The 20,402-nt window shown below is 34.1% G+C and overlaps 1 protein-coding gene across 4 annotated transcripts in view; it reads left to right on the top strand.

Moving 5' to 3' along the window:
• DIAPH2 (diaphanous related formin 2) overlaps positions 1 to 20,402 on the top strand; it is a 946,398-nt gene that overhangs the window by 513,006 nt on the left and 412,990 nt on the right. For all 4 annotated transcript variants that reach the window (XM_088028705.1, XM_088028707.1, XM_088028706.1 and 1 more), the window contains one exon: positions 4,179 to 4,308. In XM_088028705.1, coding sequence (XP_087884831.1) covers positions 4,179 to 4,308 — 130 coding nt within the window. The remainder of the gene's footprint in view (positions 1 to 4,178; positions 4,309 to 20,402) is intronic.

The following is a 20,402-nucleotide window of genomic DNA, read 5'->3' as shown; positions in this document are numbered from 1 at the left end:
ATGGAAACTTTGAGTGGATTCTTATTATCTTTTCAGAGTTAAACATTTGAAACTAAGATCTGTGTGGAGAGGTTAAATTTACTAAAATTGTTTGGTTTAAAGAACAGGACACATGAAAAGGGAGCTTTCCCTCTGTGAAGTGTGGTTATACAGAGGATAGTGACCAGTTATTTTCAGTTCCCACTGAGGACAGAGCAAGAAGAAATAGGCTTAAATCTCAGCAGAGGGGAAAATTACCTACAGAAGGAGTCCTTCAAAAAAAAGATTGAGTGTGACTGACGTAGATGATTAAAATGTTGTTTCAGGCTCTCTGACTGTGTGCTGGCTTCTGTGTGCTCAGAACCACCTAATTTCAAAGAGAGGGCAAAACTAGATTTTCAGGCTTGACTGAAAGTATTTGAAAAAAATATATTTTACATGGCAATTAGTTATTCAGATATTTTGCTATCTGCCTAAGTTATAATGTTGGAAATGTATTGGAAATGTCCAATGTAAATATTATCTTTCATAATACAGCCTTCATATTTATTAGAAAAATAAACTATCAGAACTTGCTGTAGATATAGGTGTTGTTCTGTTAAACGTATTTATATTCATGTACCATTTCAGAAATTTATTAAAGAATAGGTAGATACAGTTAGTATAAATTCAGTTATTAATCTTTATGTGTAACATTTTTGGGTCAGATGATTATAATTAAAATCACTCTATGGTTTATTAAATGATGGTGCTTTATCAGTGAATATAGTGAATTGCTCTATCTTATTTTTATTGTTATCATTGGTTGATAATAGCTTATTAAAATATTATAAAACATTTTTAGCTCTTGCAAATATTTCCAATTTCTGGAACTGTTTGTGTTTTTATTATGTGGAAATACATGCAAGACATAAGAATGTAGGGTATTTTTTTCATCCTTTTGTATCTTACAAAGAGAAGTTGTGTATCTATCTCATACCTCTGCCTAACTGTGGCTGGTGAGAGGGAGACAGGGAAAGCATAGGCAGGGTTGCCAAAAGGCACTAGGCTCCTGATGGAAGCAAACCTTGAAATGTTGACAGTATAGCCACTACTGAGACTTAGGCAATCTGGACAAGTATTAATGGAATATTTGATGTTAATACAAAATTAACATAATTTCAAGTTAACCAGATACCAAATGGAAATCAGTTTTATTTCTTAATAAAATAACTCAAACACTTTGGAAGTGATTTTACACATACTCAGATTAGATTAGTTTGGATTACCCCAAGAGATGTGTATATCCAACTAGTATACTTGGAAGAGCAAATTATTGGATAAATGCTATTAACCTTTAGAATTGATAAAGGTGAACGTTCTTAGTTGCCTTCTGTGTTGACATTGAACAACACAATAGGTCCTGAGAGAGAGATAGTTCCTAATGTGTGAATGGTGTAGATGCAGTAAGAGAGGCTGAAGACATGGTAATACAAAGTAAATATAATAAGTCAAAAATTATTTCCCCCTGTATTTTAATAGTATATATTTATCTTAAAATTATTGGTCTAAGGGTCATATATAGAGAGAAAAATTAAAAAGACCACATACTTGTTACAATTATTCCCTGCCAGTTTATAACCTTAAAGTAGACTCTCTGGGTGAAGTTATTTAAAAAATAAATATTGCAATACAGATTTAACAGTTCGTCTCCCATACCAAGATATTCCTCAGCTTGACAAAACAGGCACTTGTCCATGTTTGCCCATGCGTTGAAAGAAATAGTTCAGTTTTTTTTTTTTTAAGCATACCCATGCTCTCTCTGTAACTCTCTGATTTTAACAAAGATACCAGGATATTTATGTAGCTGAAATGTTATGCTTCATTTATCTTTTTGGAATGTAACCATTGACTCTACTAAATTTCTTAACAGGAATTAAATTAATGGACCTGATTCTGAATAAATATTTATCAATTAAAAACTGTTTCTTAAAGTAAGCATTCATAAGTATGCATGCCAAAAGCTGATTTTTAAATCACCCATAAATTTTACATATGAGCATAATGCTATTTTTCTATTTTTGTGTTTTCCGGTATTGACCATATGCATGTAAAATATTTAAAATATATATACTTTTACAATTTGGTGTTCTGAAAAATTAGGTAGGGTTTTGTTGTTGTTATTAGTGGTGGTCGTGGTGTGTGTATGTCTGTATAGTCTACAGAGTTTATAAAATACAGTTTAATTCCCTTTCCTTCAGGAAGATGCACCTTCAATTTTTCCTAAACACCTAATGTTTTTAGGATTTAGGAATTCAGGTAATTTGTAAGAAAAAAAGAAAACATGAATTTTCTTATAAATTGTAATATCCAGCATACTCTGAAAATGATGCACTTTGTAAACATGTAACCCTGTAATCCCAGGTAAAGACCTCTCTTTAGGAATGTGAACCTCCCATTGACTCCTCTAGAGCAACAGGCCTTACTTAACACAAATTGCCCTTGAGGTGTTGTTGCTGTTCATTCTTACAGCTTGTCCTTAAATTGTGTCGTTTTTTTTTTAAGATTTTATTTATTTGTTTGACAGAGACAGAAATAGTGAGAGCAGGAACACAAGCAGCGGGAGTGGGAGAGGGAGAGCAGGCTTCCCACCAAGGAGGGAGCCTGATGTGGGACTCGATCCCAGGACCCTGGGATCATGACCTGAGCCGAAGGCAGATGCTTAACGACTGAGCCACCCAGGCACCCAAAATTTTAACCTTGTAGTACTTGAAAGTATTAGGCGGATCAGCAAGATAATGCAAAATTTTAAACATTTCACCTACGTGGGATAAAGTAATCCCAGAAATTCTAAAAGAAATCACTGTGACCTTGTGACCTGAACCGTCAACATCATGCCTCCTGTGGTTGTTTGTATTGAGCCTTAAGACTGTATTTCCTTTAAGTTCTCCATATCCTGGAGACATAAATAATTGTTAAAAAGCTGTAGTACAAAACAGATTCAGTATGGGTCTGATTGATTAAATGTGTTTTTTTTTTCCTTTGCCACTAAAACAGTAGGTATTAAATATTCTTTTAATTACCTAAGTATCTTCCAAAGCCTTTTCATAAACCTGTCTGGGAGGAATTTATTCTAAACAGAGTAATCCTTAAAGCTAAAAACCCCAAATCAGTATGCATATCAGTGGGCAAACCCATTGTCTAAGGATTATAGAATTAAAACACCCAATACAATGAGAGAACTTTATTCCTTATTTATCCTTTGTTTGTAGGTAAATCCTTGATTTCTTTTGCAGCTTAGTCTAATATGAATGTTATATTAAAACAGATTTTCATCATAAATTTTTTTGTCCTATACTTTAAAGATTTTTATCATTCTAACTATAGCATCTCTTTTCTAAAAATATCTCTGAAAAGGAAATACCGTACATAAGCAGAAAAAAACTTGTCATCACAATTGTGTGGTCAGATTCTATTTGTAAATCAGCATAAGAACTTTTCAGCTTTTCTTATTGATGGCCCATACAAGGAGGGTAAAATGTATTTTTTTACATTAATTTTCATCAATAATGGCTACAAATAAATATAACCTCACAAACAAATATAGCTTCCAAGAATATATTTCGATGATAAAGCAAAGAACAAATGCTGATAACATAAAGACACATTAACTTTGACTGTAATTATCAATACTTAAATTAATGCTCTATTCTCAGAGGATAGTTCATTTTGCCATAATTAGATATTTTAAAATTTATATATTAAAATTTAAATGTTGGCTGGTTTTGGTCATCTTTTGCATTTTAAAATAATGGTGTTCCTTTTAAAATCTAGAGCATTATTGCTAGACCCCATTTGAAAGCTACCCCTAACTTTAAAAAAAATTTTTTGTTAAAGATTTTATCTGTTATTTATTTTAGAGAGCAAGGGAGAGAGCATGAGTAGGGGGAGGGCAGAGGGAAAGGGAGAGAATCTCAAGTGGACTCCACACAGCGCAGAGCCTATCGCAGGGCTCCATCTCATGACTCTGAGACCATGACCTGAGCCAAAACAAGGGTCAGGCACTTAACCAGCTGAGCCACCGAGGCACCCCTAACTTTTTAAAAAAATTTAAATTAGTTATAATGAATTGAGTTCATCCATTCATTTCACTTGTTTAAGAATAAAGTCTATATTTACATTACCGAAAATATACTAAAAATACTGTTATTTCATTCCAGATCAGAGATACTAAGTCAGCAGATCAAAAAACAACCCTCTTGCATTTTATTGCTGAAATTTGTGAGGAAAAATACCGGGATATCCTGAAATTTCCTGAAGAGCTGGAACATGTAGAAAGTGCAAGCAAAGGTAATTGATTAGTAACTATTTTGAGACTATTCTAAGTGGTAAGATTAAATAAACATTAATTTTATTTTTTCTGTTTACTGATATTTGAAAAGCAGGAAGATCATTTCCATTAGTTTATATTTGATAGTATAGCACATTTAATGACCTATTTTTTACTTACTTTATTTTTTAACATTGCTAGGTTATTGACGCCTTCACATCTCTGATCTGATAGTATGTTCATTCATTCATTTCATAAATACTTAAATATATATTGTTTACAAGGGAAGTATACCATGGGCTTTTGATGATATCAAAATGATTGTGAGTTCTTGCTTACAAATTTTCTAAATGTTCTATTATTCCACATTATTTACATGTTAGTAAATAGGACTGTAGTCACAAATGTGTGTTGTTAAATCGAAGAGCCAAGATATAGAAGTTCTGTAGAAAAGCAATTGCCAGAGAGCTGCTGCTATACTTAATAGTGAGTATAATTTTACATCATATCTTAAAGGTTTTTTTTTTTTTAATAAAGAAAATAATAGTACTATGGAGTCATACTCTGTCTCCTATTGTTATTCTGGTCCTGGGATCACAAAATGAGGCACACTGGATTAAATTAAAGAAATACATTGAGGGTTTGATTGATAATATCAGACCAGCAGAGATGACCATTGAACAATATTATTTTTTTTTAAGATTTTATTTATTTATTTGGGGGAGAGGGGCAGAGGGAGAGGGAGAGAGAGAGAGTCTTAAGCAGACTCCACAGTGAGTTCAGAGTCCAACGCAGGGCTAAGATCATGACCTGAGGTGAAACCAAGAGTCAGAAGCTTAACCGACTGAGCCACCCAGGTGCCCTCACCACTGAACAATATTATACAAACAGTATTCTGGGTTTATAGGCATGCAGTTTCTCCCCTTTAATGAACACTAACAGGTTTATAAGGCTTGTAATAAACTTGGAAAAGGTATATGCTTTTGAGTCCTTACTGAAAGTCCTTAGAGTTATAGAGAAATGGAAAATTTGTAATTGGAAACATGAGAAATGACACAAAGACAATTATTAGATCATTTCAGTGCTATCACTACTTTTTAATTGCCCTTTAGCAGAATTTTTTTCTAAGTTTTATTTGTTTAATACATAGATTCAATTTCAGAAAGATTTTGAGAGTTCTGTCAAGAATATGTTAAAATGATCTGTCAATTTTATAATGATGATTTTTAATTCCTGATTTTTAAATTTTTAATTCTTACATTGAGGATACTTTACATGAATATATCTGATAAACATTTTTAGTCAAAATAATCTGGAACAACTGTAATGAAATGTAGAATGAAGCTTATATCAGCTTTGAATTTTAAGTCTAAATACTAGCTTATCTATATTTCCATATTATATATCTATGTCTATATAATTTCATACACACTCTTAGCCACTATTGCTATTGATGAAGTCAGCTTATAGTGCACAGCCTTCTGAGTTAGATATTTTAAAGTTCTAATCCTAGCTATATAACTTCTTGGTTCTATAACCTTGAGCTAGTAATTTAAACTTCCAAGTTTTTGTTTCCTCATCTGTAAAATGGGAATGATAGTAACAAGATCACATGAGTTGACATGTTTAAAGCATTCAGTAAAAGGCTTGGCACATAGTAAGTATGTAGCTCTTGCTATACCACTATCTTTATAGTAGTAGTAGTCATAATATCGATACACTACTATGAATATTGTAGTTGCTGCTATTGTCTTGTTAGAAGGGGATAATCAAAAGGGTGCCTATAGTTCCTATAGTCTCAGCTAACTATGTCTTATATCCAGTTCTATTTGTTTGTTTCCTGTGTCTGGGCTTTTGATAAATACTTTCATATTTTTATTTTACACTATCACCAACTGCTTTCTCCCTGTGTATGTCAAGAGCAAAATCTCTGTTACATTTTGATTATTTCTGCTTTTCTGTATTCTTCCTCCCAGTGTTTTCAAAAGACTGTTGCCAGAAATCGTCTTACTGTCTCACTGTTAGGGCCACAGCAATACCCACTCTCAAGTTATTTTGTCTAGTTCTTTTTCTTTCCCTATGAAATTCAGCCTCAACTCAAATTCTTACACGCATTCCACCTGCTTGCATCCCTTTTTCATTTCCTCCTAGGTCTCATTTCAGTGTGTCGAGTCATATATTCTCTTGAGCTATTTTATTCCTTTCTGATAATCCTGTCTGTGTATGATTTCATGCTGCATCCCATGCCTAGAAATCTCACCAGCCCTGTCCTCTAAGACAACTGACTATCACTTGTAAAATCCCTGTTCAGAATCCATTTTTTAAAAATATTTTGCTACTAGAGCCCTAGGAAGAAATACTCTGGAATTTAGTCTACAGGGGAACAAAACAAAACAGGGTGAAAGGTCAAGCCAATTACCTCTTACTTATAAGAGGTTAAATACTTTTCCTTGATATTTGAGTCTAACTTGTCTTATTAGCATAATATACAGTTCAGTCTTGTTTGAATCACATTCTGTCACCCCCAGTACTGTATATAGCATGTATATAGTCAACCAGCAAAAATACAAATAGATCAATACTATATAATCAATTTTATTTGATGATGGACTGTCTTGATGTGAAATGATCACCTTCAAAAATACAAAAAGTACCTTTCTTTTCAAACTAGAGAAATATTGGTAAGATGAAACTAATTAAGTTAATGATTGAATTATAGAAGTTCATATTTATTTTTTTGAGATTTATTCATTTATTTGAGAGAGAGAGAGTGAAAGAGAGAGCGGGAGAAGGGGCAGAGGGAGAGAGAATCTCAAGCCGATTCCACGCTGAGTGTGGAGTTTGACACAAGGCTCGATCTCATGACCCTGAGATCATAACCTGAGCTGAAATCAAGAGTCAGGTGCTTAACCAACTGAGCGACCCAGGTGCCCCTATAACTTATACTTAGAGAACAACTGTTTGACTATTCATAGCTTTTTTCTATGTTTTTGGATTTTTGGAACCCAAGTATCAATTTTGATAACATAGAGATCTTTGCTTCTGGTATAGCAATTAAATTTATTTCAGTTGAGTAGTAGAGTTATAGGCCTCTAATTGACTGACAAAAAAATGCCTTAAAGTGAAAGGAAAACTGAAGGTAGGAAATATGTGTGATCTGTGGAAAAATTTATTTTATAATCATGTTTATTCTTTAGCTAAGCTTCTAAAATTGTGTGTATCTTTGAATATGCAAAACTATGGTACAACTTAGCATATCTTCTAGAGCTCTGTTAACTCAAAGATATTGGGGGAAACATCATTTTCACATTAAAACAGATATATATTATGAAACAAAATTCAAAATCCACATGAATTTTTAAAAATAAAACAAATGACTTCAAAGAAATTTCACACTTGCAATAGATCCCTAAGGGTGTTTGTTCAATCTTCTCTTCCATTTGGAGTACTTGGGTAAGAAAAGTTCATGAAGCATTACCTAAAGAATGATACAATGGTTTTGTTTTGGTTTGGTTTCACTTATTTATCTATTTAGGTTTTATCAGGAGCAGGGAGGCAAGCAGGCAGGGTAAGGGAGTAGTAGAGTACCTAACTTTCTTCTAAATAGACATTCTCATATCCCTTATGAAGTTCAGCATCAAACACTACAGTGTAATTTTATTACAAGTGAAATTAATAAAATAATATTGCTCTGGTCATTTTATTTGAGGTTAAATTACAAATCTGCAGGTCCTTTCATTCACGTTTGACATACCAATGAGCCTTTAGAGAGAAAAGAAATGATTGCTATAGAAACTCTGATGCCTTTAAAATATTTAAAATACTTTTTTTTAAAGATTTTATTTTTTTATTTGAGAGCGAAAGTGACAGCACAGGCAGTGGGGAAGGGGAGAGGGAGAGGCAGACTCCCTGCTGAGCAGGGAGCCCGACACAGGGCTTGATCCCAGTCTTGAACCAAAGGAAGACTCTTAACTGACTAAGCCACCCAGGTACCCCTAGAATACTTTTGATAAACCAAATTACCTCTCCCCTGATGATTAGTTTTTTTTTTTTAAGATTTTATTTGTTTATTCATTTATTAGAGAGCGAGCTAGAGAGAAACAGCATGAGAGGGTAGAGGGTCAGAGGGAGAAGCAGGCTCCCCGCTGAGCCAGGAGCCCGATGTGGGACTCAATCCCAGGACTCCAGGATCATGACCTGAGCTGAAGGCAGTCGCTTAACCAACTGAGCCACCCAGGCACCCCCCTGATGATTAGTTTTAACGATTGTGTGTGTGTTTATTTTGTGTGCATAATTATATATATATATAAATAGATATAGTATTAAGCATTGCTGGTTTACTAGACATATTTTATAAGTTTCTTTATTGTTTTCCCTACCACTGTGGCTATCACTTTAACTTTGAGCTTTACGGATTTTTACCATTTGATTTAAAACCTCTATTGTTTTATAGGTTGGCTCCAGGGATTAAACCAAAAGAGTTAGTAATGTTTAATTAAAACTATTCCACTCAACAGGGAAAAATTATATTAATGTATTTGAAAGCACTATTAATCCTAAGGTTTCACATAAATATGAAATGGGTTTCACTTCAGTTAAATTAGTGCCATCCTACAAAATAAAAGCTGTTGTTTCTTATAAAAAGTATTAATTTCTTACGAATTAAATCAATTATAAATTTTCATGACCAACAATACCTTTTGATATCTGCCATCTTTCCATGTCATATTAGTAACTCTGATTAGCTATTTATCTACTCTGACTTCTTTATAAAAAGTTCAGACTAGAAGAAATATTGTAGGGAAAAATGCATGAAATAAAGAAAAAGGGGGCACTGGGGTGGCTCAGTCAGTTGGGCATATGCTTTGGGCTTGGATCATGATCCCAGGGTCCTGGAATCAAGCCCTACATCAGGCTCCCTGCTAAGCGGGGAGCCTGCTTCTCCCTCTGCCTCTGCTGCTTCCCCTGCTTGTGCTCTCTCTCTCTCTCTCTCTCTATCAAATGAATAAATAAAATCTTTAACAAAGAAAAATCATTAAAAAAAAGGAAAAGGAAAATCTAAAATAATAGCAGAGTAAAAAAGTTGGGAGAACAACAATAAGAAAAAGTCAAAACATTTTCCAAAATTCCAGAGCTGGCAGAAGCTTTAGACATCATCTCATCCCTGCTAAAAGGGACCCAAGATAGCAATTAGTCCAAATTCATTATTTTATACTTCAAGAAACTGAGGCCCAGCATGATGAAGGAATTGTCCATGATCACACAACTAGTTTGGAGAATCGATGAAGGTTTGCAGACTTTGGAGTTATTTCATTACATTTATTTCAGCTCCACTTTTGCTTCCTTTGTGGTCTAAAATATACAACAGAGATTCATGCTCATATTGGAGTAAATGCTAGCCAAATAAAAGATTTACTGGAGTGTAAATGCCACGTCCTCTGTGTAGTGGTGTCCAGTCTCTGCAGCCCCACTTTGACAGAATTACCCTCTCCTTACTTTGTATCACAGCAGCATTTTAGCCTTATTAGTAATATTGTGTATACCACATTCATAGTTTTTATTCTATTGCTCATTTTTCTCTGTACTTTCTGGATTTGTCCCTACAGTCTCAGTGCTAGCACAGCATCTCAGAGAGAAGTAAATGCTCAATAAATGTCTATTAAATTGAATCACTGCATATCATTATAGTATAACAGGCATATTTCAAATTAAGACATTGTGGGAAGTTGACAAATAAGAGAATTGCAGCCCTAAAATACTATTTAGTATAAATACAAGGGGAGATAAGTTAGAACGAAGAGGACACCAGAAATAAACAATGTTTCCTGGTCTATATTTTTACTTCTTTCAACAAGAAAGTTAAAATTGGAAACTATCAAGCTAATAATGGATGGGATCTAAACTTATGGAGGCCACCAAAACATAAAGGATTATGTTGAACAGTAAGGATTAAAATCTATTAGGAACTAATGGCAGCCAACTTTCTCAATGTTTTATCTTACTAGCTGCTAAAACATCTCTCTCTTGTTCTAATTCCTGAAAAAAAAAAACTTTCATATTGTCTAGTGTTAGTTTTATTGAAAAATCTTTGAGATTGGGAACAAAATCCTATGTTTTTAGAGCTTTTAACATGCAGTGACTCGTAAAATCCAAGATGTGAGAAAGTATTAAATTGTAGGATTTCCTAGCAGATTTAAACTTTTGAATTGTAGTCTAACTTTTTAGAAGCACAGAATGATAATATACCAATATGACAAAATATCTGTAGAATTGACCTTACTTAACTGTTAGCAATGTGAATATAAAACTGAGTACAGGGGTGCCTGGGTGGCTCAGTCGGTTGGGCGTCGACTCTTGGTTTTGGCTTAGGTCATGATTTCATGGGTTGTGGGATCAGGCCCCACGTAAGGCTCCACACTCAGTGGGAAGTCAACAAGAAGATTCTCTTCCTCTGCCTCCCCCCCAACTCAGGCACCCTCTCTCTCTCTCTCTCTCTGTCAAATAAATAAGTCTTTAAAAAAACAAACCAAAAAAACTCTGAGTACACATCATACCACTACATCAGTTTTACAAAAGTAGTTAAAATTGTTTAGTTTCCTTTGGACTTTTTCATATATACTGTAAAAGTAACAAATAATTTTTACTGAATGAATTAAATTCTATCATATTGATACCATAAATATATTATAAGATTTAAAGGAATATTAAATTTCAAGGAATCAGATTTATAAATTTTCCAGTTATATTTCTTCCTTACTTACACCAAGTCACCCATATTTTTTTTTAACAGCGAATTTCTTTAAAATAACAGAAACAATAAAAGATCCAAAACATGCATAGAAAATGAATTTTCAACCTAAAACGTTAAAAGGATTTAGGAAAGAAGTCATTTTTTTTTGTTTTTATGTTTTTTGGGATTTTTGGTTTTTGTTTTTGCTGGTCAGTAATCTAGTCATTACCAACCAATGTTTTCAATTCATAATATATAAACACTCTAATGTTCATTTCTAGAGGAAAATGTTGAAAAAATTAATATCTTCAGGCAGTAGGGAAAGGAAGCAGAGACCATTGCCATTTGGATTTGAGTAAAATGTTTCAATGTAAGTCAACAATTTTTTGTAGGCATTAGGCACATAGGCATTTGTCAGGATACCTTAGCTTTTATATCCCAGAATCTTTTTCTGTTAGTAATTGTGTGCATAGCTTATCTGCCTCACATCCTTATCCCTCCTGTATCAGAGCCTAGGATCCTGTTCTTTTTCCAAAAAGAAATGCCACTCCCTTTCTCTCAGCCCTTGTGAGCCCTGTGTATCTTTTTGAGGGTCCAGCCTAAATCTCACCCCTCCATATAAAGCTTTCCCAGTTGTTGTGACTTTCAGTGGCTTCTCACTTACCTCTTCTACATTAGTACTTATGTGAGCTTTTTCGTTTGGTTCTTGATCCTGTACTGTCTTGCGTTATAATATAAAGGTTTCCATGTTTATGGATGCATCCTGGCATGATGCTTTCTGAAATAAAGTGTGATGTCATTAGTCTGTAGGGCAAAATCTAACATGGTAATGGTGTTGTAAATTCAGTGCTGTGAATGTTTATTAAACATCAACCTGATCCTAGCTGCTATCTTTATTTAGCCCAATACTTAAACTTTCTGGGTACTTAAATTAGCTAAAGTATATTTGTAGATATTTAATTTTCAATTTCTCACACATTAAGCAACAAGTAGAAAACCAGGTCTTTATTTTTTTCAATTTTATTTTATTATGTTATGTTAGTCACCATATAATACATCATTAGTTTTTGATGAAGTGATCCATGATTCATTGTTTTCGTATAACACCCAGTGCTCAATGCAGTATGTGCCCTCCTTAATACCCAATCATCAGGCTAACACATCCCCACCCCACCTCCCCCTCTGATTCCCCCCCTTCATTTTTCCCTTCCTTTTCCTAATGTCCTCCATGCTATTCCTTATGTTCCACAAATAAGTGAAACCATATGATAATTGACTTTCTCTGCTTCACTTATTTAATTAGCATAATCTCCTTCAGTCCCATCCATGTTGATGTAAAAGTTGGGTATTCATCCTTTCTGATGGCTGAGTAATATTCCATTGTATATACGGACCACATCTTCTTTATCCATTCATCTGTTGAAGGGCATCTCGGCTCTTTCCACAGTTTGGCTATTGAGGACATTGCTGCTATGATCATTGGGGTGCATATGGCCCCTCTTTTCACTACATCTGTGTCTTTTGAGGTAAATACCCAGGAGTGCAATTGCTGGGTCATAGGGTAGCTCTATTTTTAATTTTTTGAGGAAACTCCCCACTATTTTCCAACATGGCTGTACCAACTTGCATTCCCACCAACAGTGTAAGAGGGTTCCCCTTTCTCCATAACCTCTCCAACATTTGTCGTTTCTTGCCATGTCCATTTTTGCCATTCTAAATGGTGTAAGGTGGTATCTCAACATGGTTTTGATTTGAATTTCCCTGATGGTTAATGATGATGAACGTTTTTTCATGTGTCTGTTAGCCATTTGTATGTCTTCTTTGTAGAAGTGTCTTTTCATGTCTTCTGCCCGTTTTTTGACTTGATTGTTTTTTGGGTATTGAGTTTGAGAAGTTCTTTATAGATCTTGGAAATCAGCACTTTGTCTGTAGTGTCATTTGCAAATGTCTTCTCCCATTCTGTGGGTCGCCTCTTTATTTTGTTGACTGTTTCCTTTGCTGTGCAGAAGGTTTTTATCTTGATGAAGTCCCAAAAGTTCATTTTTGCTTTTGTTTTACTAGCCTTTGTAGATGTATCTTGAAAGAAGTTGCTGTGGGCAATGTCAAAGAGGTTACTGCCGGATTTTGATGGATTCCTGTCTCACATTGAGGTCTTTCATCCATTTTGAGTTTATCTTTGTGTATGATGTTAGGGAGTGGTCGATTTTCATTCTTCTGCATGTGGCTGTCCAATTTTCTCAGCACGATTTATTGAAGAGACTGTCTTTTTTCCATTGCATATTTTTTCCTGCTTTGTCGAAGATTATTTGACCATAGAGTTGAGAGTCCATATCTGGTCTCTTTATTCTGTTCCATTGGTCTATATGTTTGTTTTTGTGCCAGTACCATGCTGTCTTGGTGATCACTGCTTTGTAATGTAGCTTGAAATCGGGCAACGTGGTGCCCCCAGCTTTGTTTTTCTTTTTCAACATTTCCTTGGTGATTCAGGGTCTTTTCCGATTCCATACAAATTTTAGGATTGTTTGTTCCAGCAATTTGAAAAATGTAATTGGAATTTTGATCGGGATGGCATTGAAGGTATAGATTTCTCTGGGTAGCAGAGACATTTTAACAATGTTTATTCTTCTGATCCATTAGCATGGAATGTTATTCCATCTTTTTGTGTCTTCTTCCATTTCTTCAATGAGTGTTCTATAGTTCCAAGAGTATAGATACTTTACCTCTTTGGTAAGGCTAATTCTAGGTATCTTATGATTTTTGGTGCTGTTGTTTGGAATCGATTCTCTAATTTCTATTTCTACAGTTGCATTATTAGTGTGTAAGAAATCAACTTATTTCTGTGCATTGATTTTGTATCCTGCCACGTTACTGAATTGCTGTATAAGTTCTAGTAATTTGGGGGTGGAGTCTTGGGTTTTCCACATAGAGTATCATGTCATCTGCAAAAAGAGAGAGTTTGACTTCTTCTTTGCCAATTTGAATACCTTTCATTTCTTTTTGTTGTCTGATTGCTGTTGCTAGGACTTCTAGTACTATGTTGAACAATAGTGGCAAGAGTGGGCACCCTTGTCATGTTCCTGATCTTAAGGGAAAGGCTCTCATCTTTTCCCCATTGAGGATGATATTTGCTGTGGGTTTTTCATAGATGGATTATATGAACTTGAGGAATGTTCCCTCTATCCCTATACTCTGAAGAGTTTTAATCACGAAAGGATGCTATATTTTGTCAAATGCTTTTTCTGTATCAGTTGAGAGGACCATATTGTTCTTCTCTCTCCTCTTATTAATGTGTTCTGTCACATTGATTGATTTGTGAATGTCGAACCACCCTTGCATCCCAGGGTTAGGTCCCACTTGGTCATGGTAGATGATCCTTTTAATGTATTATTGGATCCTAGTAGCTAGGATTTTGTTGAGAATTTTGGAATCCATATTCATCAGGGATATTGGTCTAAAATTCTCCTTTTTGATGAGGTCTTCGCCTGGTTTGGGGATTAAGGTAATGCTGGCCTCATAGAATGATTCTGGAAGTTTTCCTTCTGTTTCTGTTTTTTAATAGGTATTATTTCCTCTTTGAATGTTTGCTAGAATTCCCCAGGGAATCCATCCAGCCCTGGACTCTTGTTTTTTGGGATGTTTTTGATCACTGCTTCAATCTCATTAGTGGTTATTGGCCTATTCAAGTTGTCAATTTCTTTCTATTTCAGTCTTGGTGGTTTTTAAGTTTCCAGAAAGGCATCCATTTCTTCCAGGTTGCTTAATTTATTGGCATATAGTTGATAATAATTTCTAATAATTGTTTCTATTTCCTTGGTGTTAGTTGTGATCTCTCCCCTTTCATTCATAATTTTATTAATTTGCGTCCTTTCTCTTGTGAATAATTCTGGTCAGTGGTTTATCAATCTTATTAATTCTTTCAAAGAACCAGCTTCTAGTTTCATTGATCTGATCTTCTGTGTTTCTGGTTTCTAATTCATTGATCTCTGTTCTAATCTTAATACTTCTCTTCTAAGGCGGGGCTTAGGCATCGGAAAACCAGATCTTTAAAAAGTATTCTTTAGAAGTGGCTGTTTAAAACAAAACATATATATGGTGTTAGAAATAATTATAATGGTTACTCTTGGTATGTGTTAATGACTAGACGATAGTATGTGATGGTTTCTAGAGTGCTGGTCATGTTCTCTTTGTTGATCTGGATCCTAGTTACATGGGTGTTTATTTTGTGAAAATTAATTCAGCTGGTAACCTATGTGCACAATGTATGCATGCTGCAACAAAACATTTTTAGAAAGCTGGTCATTCAAATTTTTAAAATGTGTAATGACTTACAAAAAGTGAGAAAAGTTACAGTTAATCTAAAAGGTCATTGTTTTCCCATGTGCTAGTTTTAATGATCACATGCCTTGTATAAATATTTGCTGTCAGAGTTACTCTGATGTCATTGTAAATAATTATTTTTCAGCAAGTCGTTCGTCACTTAAGGATTTTATCAAAGTGTGTTTTAGTCTTTAGAGTGGATAGGTATGTTCTCGTATTTAGCACCCTCCCCCCGAGCATATTATATACCATGTAAGCATTCAGGGTGATCTTTCCATAGTTGTTACCAATATTACCCTAGCTTGTAAATCATTGAATCTTAATGTGTCCTGAGCACATTCTGAGTTAAGATTTTCACCAAGCACCTGTCACTGCTATTATTGCTGTCACTGTGTCTTTGGTTTAATATCAGGAAATAGGGTATGTGGGAATGTTGCTCAGTTTTATCTCATTCTGGATTCAAGCTCATTAGTTAAAAATTGAATATTCATACATCAAATGTTATAATTTGAGTGACTCTGAAATAAAGGAAGCTCAAGGTTATATTCAATGCAAGAGGTTAAGGGACTGACATTAGGTAGTATTGTCAAGGTGAAGAGGGGAGAGTAAAGGGAGAAAACTAAGAGAAATGAAGAAAGAAGCAGCTGTCTGCTGCCACCGCAGAGTCAGAAGAAGAGGTGGCTAGTGCTCTGAGTGGAAATTCCATTGTACCTCTAGGAAATATTGGAAAAATTGGTGGAATCTGCTAATCAACATGGTTACCCTTACTACAGTTTTAACTACTACCAATCCTTTTGATGGATTCACTGATAAGGATGAGACTGGTTTAGGGATTTAGGGATTGGGGATTTGGGGAGAGTAAAGAACTATATCAGAGGTATCTAAGCAGTGCCTCTATTCTCCACTTTTTACACATTTCAAATGTGGTTTGAACACAAGGACAACATTGCAGGGGGCTATACTGCTGTTGTGATTTCTTGACTTTAAGATCTTTTTCTGGAATTTGGATTCTTCAAGTTAATGAGGTAAAGTAGTAAACAGCAAATGTAATACTTGTTCCAATTTTATATGACTGAAACTGCTTAACAGTATTTCCATGTAAAACAGAATGGAGTTGGTATTTTTATGAGAAGATTCACTGAAATAGTAAGGAAAAAACTCTGACTCCTATTGGAAGCTAAGAGCTTCGTGGCAAAGGATTCTGATAAGGTCATATCTGAAAGAAATACATGCTCGAAATAATATGTTCAAGGATGAGAATCATGAGATATGTATCTGAGTTTCAACTTTGTTGTTACCTACTTTTTGGATCATTGTTTCATCATTTAACCTACCAGTTGCATATTTGCTCATTTATACAATAATGTTTCTTAATTTGAAAAATACACACGGTCATATTTATCCCACTTATCCCCCAAGGTGATTATGCTAACAAAATTAGATATTCAGTGTAGAAATGCCTGAGGAGAAAGGCATTATATATAAATAATAGTTTATCATTGAAGCTGTCATGGAGATATCAATTCCAGATGATTTCGATCAGGTTTTTTTACACTTGTTTAGTCCCATTTTTAAAGTGAAGATCAAAATCTGCTCATTAAATGACAAAGCTTTCTGAAATAATATATGATGTCATTAAGTTTATTTTCTTTACTTTTTTTTACTTTTTTCCATCTTGTAGTCTTTTAGAAATAAGACTCTAAGAACATGATCGCAAAGGCTCATCTTAGTTTAAATGATTTCTCTAAGCTTTGATGGAAGAATCATTGTTCCAAATTCAAGAATCAGTTATAAAATTTCCAATATCCTAGAATATCTTTGACCTAAGTATGTATAAACATGGAAGAAAAGAAAAACCTTATAATTTTAACTGAATATTCTAAATAATAGTAAATGTCTAGGGGAAAATCAAAAAGGTATGAATTTTGAATCTTATAATAATTAATAAAAATGATAATAAGGCACTTTTATGTGCATTTTAAAGAAATGGATCCTGTTTGCATTTGTAGCAGTATGTATCTAATGTTTATGTTAGCTATTTCTTTTTCACTTAATTATGCATTTTTTTCTTACACCTAATAGTGATAATAATAACTACTACCATTTATAAAGAGGTTACTAAGAGCCAGGTTCTTTATTAACCATGGTTTTATACTAAAGGAGACTGAGTGTCAGAAGGATTAAGTAAAGTGCTCAATGTCACACGATTAACAAGAGCTAAGATTTTGGCTATACTTCTATATTCATTGTTCTTTTTAATATAACAACATTGAGAGTAATAGCAAGAACACAGTTGAAAAAGATATAAAATATTAATTTTTTGTTCATAAATTTAAGATAAACTGAGAAAGCATCATGAACCTTGGTAAATTTTATATTTTAATAGAACATTAATTATTATAACTAGAAACACCCAATGAAATCATACAAATACTCTTGGTTTACTCTAAAACTATAGTAAACTCTTAAATATATTAAAATGGTATTGTTAGGATTTAAGGTTTCATTCAATTGCTTTTTCCTTCTACATGTCCTTAGAGAGGAACAACACACTCTGTGATGATGAACAAAGAATAAATATTTCCATTGCTCAACCTTCTTGAGGGATATGGTCATCAACTAAGCACATGTTTATTTAACTCTAATAGTAAAAGTACTTTCAGTCTCTGAGTTGCACATTTTTAAAAATTTTAATTTCAGCATAAATAACATACAGTGTTATACTAGCTTTAGTTGTACAATATAGTGATTCAACAATTTTATACCTTACGCAGTCCCCATCAATAGAAGTGTACTCTTAATCCCCATCACCTGTATCACCCATCTCCCCACCCAAGTCCCCTCTGGTAACCATCAATTAGTTCTCCATATTTAAGAGTCAACTTTTTTATTTCTCTCTCTTTTTTTCTGTTTGATTTGTTTCTTAAATTCCATATATAATTGAAATTATATGGTATTTCTCTTTCTCTGACTTATTTCACTTCGTATTATTCTCTCTAGATTCATCCATGGTCTTGCAGATGGCAAGATCTAATTCTTTTGTATGGCTGAGTAATATTCCATTGTGTGTGTGTGTGTGTGTGTGTGTGTGTGTCTGTCTGTCTGTCTGTCTGTGTGTAGGAATATAGATTCCACTATTTATGTATTTTGGTATGTAGACCACTTCTTATTTACCCATTCATCTATTGATGGACACTTGAGCATCTGTTGATGGACACTTTCATCTATTGATGGACACTCCATCTATCGATGAACGCATAATTTACCTATTTTAAATAATGCTGCTATAAGCAAAGGGGTGCAGATATCTTTTTAAATTAGTGTTTTCATATGCTTTGGGTAAATACCCAATTGTGGAATTACTGGATCATATGGTAGGAGCCTCCGTACACACTGGAGTACACAGTGACTGCATCAGCTTGCATTCCCACCAACAGTGCACGAGGGTTCATTTTTCTCCACATCCTCATCGATGCTTGTGTCTTGTGTTTTTGATTTTAGCCATCCTGACAGATGTGAGATGATATCTCATTGTGGTTTGGATTTGTATTTCCCTCATCATAATTAATGTTGAGCATCTTTTCATGTGTCTGTTGGCCATCTGGATGTCTTCTATGGAGAAATGTCTGTTTATGTCGTCTGCCCATTTTTTAATTGATTTTTTTGTTTTGTGGGTGTTGAGTGGTATCAGTGCCTTATTATATTTTTGATACTACCCCTTTATCAGATATGTCATTTGCAAATGTTTTCTCCCATTCAGTAGTTTGTCTATTAGTTGTGTTGATTGTTTCCTTTGCTGTGCAGAGGTTTTTATAGTAAAGTTTTACTTTTGTTTCTCTCACCTCAGAAGATATATCCAGAGAAATGTCGCTATAGCCAATGTCAGAGAAATTACTGTCTGTGTTCTCTTCTAGGAGTTTTATGATTTGAGTTTATTTTTGCGTGTGGTGTAAGAGAGTGGTCCAGTTTCATTATTTTGCATATAGCTGTCCAGTTTTCCCAGCAGCATTTGTTGAAGAGACTTTTTCCAATTGCATATTCTTGCCTCCTTCATCAAAGATTAGTTGACCATATAATCATGGGTTTATTTCTGAGATCTCTCTTCTGATTCATTGATCTATGTGTCTATTTTTGTACCATTACCATACTGTTTTGATCACTACAGCTTTGTAGTATATCTTGAAATCTGAGATTGTGATTCCTCAAGCTTTGGTCTTCTTCTTCAAGATTTCTTTGGCTATTCAGGGTCTTTAGTGGTTCCATACAAATTTTAGGATTGTTCTAGCTCTGTGGAAAATGATGGTGGTGTTTTCATAGGGATTAGGGATTACATTAAATGTGTAGATTGCTTTGGGTAGTATAGACATTTTAACAATATTCATTCTTGCAATCCATGAGCATGGAATATCTTTCCATTTGTTTGTGTCATCTTGAATTTTTTCATCAGTGTTGTATAGTTTTCAGAATACAAGTCTTTCATCTCCTTAAGTTTATTCCTATGTATTTTATTATTTTGGTACAAACATAAATATGAATGTTTTCTTAATTTCTATTTCTGCTACTTCATTATTAATGTATAGTAATACAACAGGTTTCTCTATATTTGTTTTGTATCCTGCAACCTTACTGAATTCATTTATCAGTTCTAGTAGTTTTTTGGTGGAGTCTTTATGGTTTTCTTTATATAGTTTCTATACAGCATCATGAAATCTGCAAATAGTGAAAGTTTCACTTCTTCCTTTCCAAATTGGATACCCCTTATTTTTCTTGCCTGATTGCCATGCTAGGACTTCCCAGACTATGTCGAATAAAAGTGGTAAGAGTGGACATTTTTGTCTTGTTCCTGATCTTAGTGGAAAAGCTCTCCATTTTTCAACATTGAGTATGATGGTTCTTGTGGCTTTTTCATATACAGCCTTTATTATGTTGAGGTATGTGCCCTCTAAGCCTACTGTGTTGAGGGTTTTTATCATGAATGGATGTTGTACTTTGTTAAATGCTCTTTATGTATCTATTAAAATGATTATGGTTTTTATCCTTTCTCTTGTTGATGTGATTTATTATATT

This window comes from Eumetopias jubatus, unplaced genomic scaffold (assembly GCF_037043125.1).
Source record: "Eumetopias jubatus isolate StellerSeaLion01/CBP00866 unplaced genomic scaffold, mEumJub1_p1.0 scaffold_11, whole genome shotgun sequence".
NCBI lineage: Eukaryota > Metazoa > Chordata > Mammalia > Carnivora > Otariidae > Eumetopias > Eumetopias jubatus.
The sequence above is the reverse complement of the archived record's forward strand: the minus strand, read 5'-3'. Positions and strand labels throughout refer to the sequence as shown.